At 35.5% G+C, this 6,827-nt stretch overlaps 1 protein-coding gene across 1 annotated transcript in view; it reads right to left on the bottom strand.

Moving 5' to 3' along the window:
- The window catches only part of LOC102003062 (vomeronasal type-2 receptor 116-like), an 18,067-nt gene extending 12,538 nt beyond the window's left edge, over window positions 1-5,529 (bottom strand). Inside the window, exon 1 of the mRNA XM_013507568.1 lies at window positions 5,324-5,529. Coding sequence (XP_013363022.1) covers window positions 5,324-5,529 — 206 coding nt within the window. The remainder of the gene's footprint in view (window positions 1-5,323) is intronic.
- Window positions 5,530-6,827: the final 1,298 nt, after the last annotated feature.

The following is a 6,827-nucleotide window of genomic DNA, read 5'->3' as shown; positions in this document are numbered from 1 at the left end:
GTGAAAGGAGTCACTGGTGAGGAGGTAATACACTATTTTTCACAACCCTTAGGCTGTAACTACTTGTTAGATCTTTCTTGTGTATCTCTGTCTTCCTGAGAAACCACTTTGAAGATACCACCATGTTTTACAGCAGCCATTGATATATTCCTACTAATCTGTCCATAACTCTGTAATGTTTGTATTATTCCTATGCTATTTCATAAATGGATGTATGTTTATTATTGTGTTTCCTATGACAACCATTGAGAATAGTCAATGAATATTCAATTGGTCACTCATGTATAGCTCTATTTAGTTTCTTTAGAAGCCAATTTGAAGATACCAAAGTATAGTATAACAACTATTGATAATCTCCTACCACTTTTGTCTGTAACTCACTATTATTTGTCTGTTTGTTTTCCTGAGAAACTACCTTGTAGATAACAATATGTAAAACAACAACCATTGATAATTTCCTACCACTTTGTCTGTAATTCGGTAAGCCCCCCTATTACTATGCTATCCTTCTTTTACTCTTTAAAATAAAAAAAAAAAATAAAATAAAATAAAAAGTATGCTGAATGAAAATTAGCTGAAGGAAGAACTGAAAATTTAAAATTGCCATTATAAAAAAATTTGAATTATACTTTGATTGGATTTGGAGAGAAAGGAAAAAACTGAAAGCAGATTAACACTTTCACCCAACACTGGGAAGACAACAGCATAATGCTTCTGACTGCGGGCTTGTATCAATGGTTTCAGTGAAATTAAGAGATTTCAGAAAGAGCCAGACTTGTCATGCTAACGTGTTTTTTTAAGCCCACATCCCCAGGCAGACAGTATTACAGAAGTCAGAGTCTATTAGTGATTAAAAATCTTACACATAATTGTACAGAGTCATTTGTTAAAGATTTTATCATTATGATCTGATATATACCTAAACCCCACTGTGAGATCAACAAGAACAACAGCTGCCCATCTTTAAATATCTATAAAGGGACCATGTACAATGTTTGCCTGTTTTAATTTTATGTATGTGGGTCACACATATAAAGTTCCATTCATAAATCTAAAATTTCTACTTTGAAAGCAGACCAAACCTATTAATATAAAGTAGCTTTATGCTTCAACAGCCAAGAAAGTTCTTAAATATAAACAGCTACTAAAGTCTCAAGAAGAGATATGATTTCAGGCATCATAATCTCATCAGATCAGCAGGTGTATTGGAAATACTGTGTGTTAAATAGCGTAAAATGTTGTATGTCTGTTAATGTTTCCCTCCTTTTATCCTTAAAATAAAAAAAAAATAGCACATATATGACACTCATTGAGTAAGTCAGACAATGCATAAATCAATAGTCACTGTGATGAATTACCCTTAGGTCATACAGAAAATAGTACCATTGATTAGAAAATAGTGGTAGGATCCCTAGAGATGTGGACAGAGAGGAAACATGATGATGACAAAAGCCGGCTCTGGGCAAAAATATGTAGGCATCGTGCTTATTGGCAAGGAAATAAAAAGGAAGAATAGGAGTGCATAAAGTAATCCTTTACCTCAACAAGGGGAAGAGATGATTTTAAAATATAGAAAATAATTTAGTTTGAGGGACTGACAATAGAAAATCAACCCAAAACAAAATAATCAGTAGATCTCTTTCTCTGGGAAAAAAATTAATAAAATAGGCCTTATGCAGGAAAGGCTGATGAAGTAAAACAATTTCAGGGATAAACATTAATAGTATTAAGCAAGACAGTGAGACGCTACCAAGTTCTTGAAGGAAATCTTAAGTTATTGCATTCATGTTTTGTATAGACATGCTTTAGTTTTGAAAATTAAAACATAATTATCAAAAGTGACTAAGTTAAAAATTAAAGTGAATTTATACATCATTTTCTATGAGATTTTAATAGAGTTGAAATAAAATTTGTAGTACACATTGGGCCTGAATAGATTTATGGATTATTTTGCTTCTAAAGCATAAGACTGAAACCCAGGCATGGTTTTGCACACTTGTAATCCTAGCACTTTGGAAGGCTGAAGCAGAACTCAAGTTGAAGCCCAGTCTAGGCCGCTTAACAACTTATCAAGTGTGCATCTCAAAATAACAAAAAATGGCCCTAGGATGCAGCTCAGTGGGAAGAGGGATGATTCAATCCATAGTACTGAGAAAAATTTCTACAAATTTCTTTTTAAAAGAGGAATATAGGGAGTTAAAATAAAGTGTGCTTGTTATGAAGGTAATTTGAGCTTATTATAAATATTCAAAATAAAATTTGAGTATGGTAAATAGGTAATTAGGAAATTTGATAATTTTAAAATATCCTTATATTTTTGCAAGGAGAAAAAGAATGTGCTTATTGGAGTACATATAACATTTGATGTTAACAAGAATGTATTTCTGGCTGAATGAGTTAGTTCAGGAGGAAGACATTTTCTTAATATTATTATGTCAATGTAAAAACAGTAAAAATCTGTCTACTTTCATCCACATGAAGAGATCTCAGAGGTGATGGGCACATTAATCAATTTGATTTAATCATTTGATAATATAAATATGTATAAACACATAACCTTGCATATATATATAGTATTTGATAATTAAAGATAATACTGAAACCCTTCCAAGTGAAAATGCAGATATTACTTAAAACTATAACAATGAGTCACAACAAGAATAGATGAAGGTCAGGCATAGAAGTTCACTCTCCTTACAGATGATTAATGGCACAGACAATGATTCCATTCACTAATTCTTAAGATCTTATGTTAAAAATACCTATAACAATATTAATAAAGTTTGGCCTGCTTTGAATGTTGTTGGACAAATCTTCTTAAAGAAGCTGTGCACCAAGAACATTTTAAATAATAGAGTGAAAAAAATAATATTTCGGTGTTAGCATTAGAATAATTTAATATTTTTGAATTCCTAGTCCAAAGAATAAATATTCAGCAAGTTAACAAAGATGAAATAATCAAAGAGGCAAGGAGGAAATAGTAACCAATAAAAGATAAAATTTTTCACTTCAAAAGCTAATTAGAAATAGTGCAACATCCAAAAATTGGTAAGAATTGAATTATATTATTTTGAAGGCTGTAATATTATAGAGGCATAATAATTATCGTGAATATATGTGTAGAATATATATACATATTGTATGTACCTTGTTATGTAAGGAAAATTTGTTGGAACAAAATAGAAATAGAATATCTTACTTTGAATGCATTTATATTTGTGAGCTAAAAGATACATGGTATTATAAAAATACAGTATAACTATTATGCACACTGCACTTCCATACCTGAGCCATATCATGCTTTAAATACTAAAGTTACTTTTGCAGTGTAATTTTGGTGTAAACGTGTATTTACTTTAATATGCAAACAAATTTCTTTTCCAAAACTTCTTTCCTTTTCCTTCTGATTTTAGGAATACGAGCTTTCTCATGAGTCCTTATAGTCTTGTTTCTAGTGGATAGATCAGCCTGAGAATAAAAGCTTAAAAAATTGCAGTATGTTCACTTCAGTCATAGACAGGGATTATAGTGTATGGCTCTCAAACAGAGCCAACTGTAATGGCAGACTGATTCCTTGAGCATATGACAGTGGACAGCCAAGGACAACAGAACAGTAAGTAGCTTCTCTCCTCTCAGGAACAGAAACAAACCCTGGATCCAGTAACCTTGAACTATTCTTGAAATCTGATAACACCCAATAGTGATCATTTCCTCATCTTCCACTGTAATCAGGAGATGTCTGATCACACTGGGATGCTTTTAGTTAGAATCTTCTAAGATTATTTTAGTCAGAATCCCTCACTGTTCCTGTGTGATATTTTAGTAATATTCCATCCAGTGACCTGCATCCTGCTTTTCTGCTGTAAACTCCCATTAGCATATGTAAAATTCAGAATTCTCTGCAACCCTTCTTTCCCATACCAAAGCCACAGAGCAGCGGTTCCTATACTGAAGATTTTTCCTTAGTCAAGTAAAATTCTTCTTGCCATTTTTGATAAGTGCCACGAATAATTAATTCTTTTACAGGTTTCAGGAGATTCAGAGCAGACTTCCATGAGTCAATCACTCAATCGTCCTTCTGGTCTGTCACTGGATAAGAAGAAACGCCCAGCAGCAGCTACCAGAACCAAAGTTTACATATTAAGCTTTTCAGTAACCATGTCTAACACATTTTGGAAAACTATGGAAAAACATTCATGCAGGATGTAATGACAAATGCCTGTAATGCCAGCTGCTTAAGAGGCGGAAGCAGAGGTTATTTCTTGAGCACAGAAGTTTGCTGCCAGTCCAGACAGCAAAATAAGATACTGTATCACCAACTATGTAAACATAGGGAAAGTGTCTAGGAATAGAAATATAAGCAAATATCTGAAGATTATAAGGAATATGAGGTAGCTAGAGATACCATCTACAGAAGAAAAAGCTCAGATTCTTCACACTGTTATCCCTGCTGTCAAAAATCAGCAGCTACCCAGGAGCACTGTGGGCCCAGCATCTTATAAAAGACAAAGTCAATCACTTTCCCTTTTCTCAGGAGGGAAGCTGTCATTTGCTAGCATTCTCTGACACTTTGCCATATTCATTATTTAATTGAATATATGGTAACAGAACTGATACGATAGTATTGAAAAACAGGAACTACACACGTATGTAAGTTAAAAAAATCACTGGTGGGTAAAAATCTCTGGATGACTCATCCCTTATTCTTGGCCTAACCTGCAGTTCCAGGAATCATGAAATACCCCTGGCAGGAGATAACTTAGTTTATTTGAAGTAGTAACTGAATATCTACAGTAAGAATTTAATGCATAATTTTATGCATCACTAAAAAACATTAGCTAACCCTCAATTGTATGCAGCTCAGCAATCTTTGGTAGGTAGCTATACAATTTTGCATACAGCTATAAAACCCTTTGTATACAGCTGTACAATTTGTTACGGCCACTTAACATTCAATTCAGTCCAAGGACTTGCGCTGTTTTTCTGCAGAACATCAGTTGTTTTAACACCATGCCATGGCATCTCAGCAGGTGGAAAGGAATGGATCATGGGATAAGGTGGAGAGTGTCATCTCTCTCAGGTTCCAGCACTGAAAACAAGGAGCTAAGAAAATAGAACAAAGGATATTCTCTTTCCCCTTTCAAAAGTTGAAAAAGAGGCTAGGAAAAACAAAAACAAATTATAGGTAGTCCTCTTGTGCATGTGTGGGTGGGAAGAACAGTATAACATTATAGAGAATAATGAAGCATCTATCCATAGATCCCTGGCTGTTATCCACCTTCAATAAGCAGGAAGAAAATAAGTAAATGAAGAGGACACTTACGGCATGGTATAGAAATCCTTAAGAGGCTTTATGTTGAAGATACCAGTGTAGTATATATGGGCATAAAGAGAGAAAAAACCCCCAATCACCACGTCTCCATCCTTGTGCACACTGGTGCTCCTTTGGTGAAGGCAGTCTTCGTAATCTAAATTACACACTAATGCAGGAAGCTGCAGGAGAAGGAAGATAACAATCAGAGGGAACATCTTAGACATACATGCAAAGCTCTGAGGCTGAGTGAAGAGGAAACTTGCAGAACCAGCCAGGTAAATAAATATATATTGTGTATGTGATTCTATGTGTGATTATTTCTGACTCAGGTGTGATTATTTCTGACTCCCATCAGCAGGGCCTCCTCCATGTCCCTGGAGCAATTTGCCGCCATTGGCTCCCTGGTGTCTAATGAGGTCAGCAGGTGAGTTCTGGTGTTCAGGGGAAATACACAAGTTGGAAATTATCTTTGAGTATCTTTCCCCCTAGAGCCACCATGATTTCATCCATTTCACTGATAGCAGCATCCCATGGGCTACCTCCTTGTGGGCTGATTTGCTCCTAAGCCTTTCTCAATAAGCCATTTCCATAGATGCCATTCGTAATGTTGGTAATGGGTTGTACTAGAGGACTCAATGCTGGTATTGATAGGCCACCCACATTGGACCCTGCCCAACTTTAAGTGAAAGAATCCCAACAGACCAGTCTGTTCAAACATGAAGCCCCCTCACCCAGCCCAAGAGACTGAAATAACCATGTTTATCAGCTTTGTTCTCAGGCTTACAGGAAACCCTGTAGTCTACAGAATACCACTCTGTAAGTCAGCAAAATACCACAAAGTGTTTCACCTAGAGGAACCAGACCCACCAGTGACTCCCGACAAACTTAAAAATTTCCGTCTCCCTCAGCTGGACCCTCTCCCTTAAACTTCTCTGTAAAGAATGTCCTCTTCCTTTGTTCATAGCCAGTGGTCTTTTTGCCTTTGGCCAAGCCACACCTGGTCTGAAATAAAGATATCAATGTTTTCCTTAATCCTGCCTGTCCTAGTGGTCTCAGTTTCTCTTCATGGTCTACTCTGAGAGGTATCTGTTGAAATAGTCTGAAAAACTCCCTGCTCAGACAGGAAACACCGGGTGTTATGCCCTCCAAAGTACAAAATAAGTACAAAACTAGGAGTTGTAGCCTGACAGACTGATGATAAACAGCTGCAGTCACAAAACATTCCCTGTATAGCCATGTTGTCTGTATACCAGTCACATGTGCTGAATCTCACAGCCACATGTGTTCTCCATTTGTTGGGGTACAGATAATTACATGAAATCCAGAAAATCCACACTAGTAATACAAATCAATACAAAAGTAACATTTTGAGTTATATGACTTAGGCAATTTTCCTATTGCTTTGATCTTTCAAATATCTTAATCCCACAGTTTAATATATTGTAACGATCCATTTCTATGCCTACAGACTTGAGTTTCTCTAGTATTTAGGCTTCTATGAGAATATGAATCT

This window comes from Chinchilla lanigera, unplaced genomic scaffold (genome assembly GCF_000276665.1).
Source record: "Chinchilla lanigera isolate Chin_1 unplaced genomic scaffold, ChiLan1.0 scaffold00131, whole genome shotgun sequence".
NCBI lineage: Eukaryota > Metazoa > Chordata > Mammalia > Rodentia > Chinchillidae > Chinchilla > Chinchilla lanigera.
Note: the sequence above shows the minus strand (reverse complement) of the source record. Positions and strands in the feature narration are given on the sequence as shown.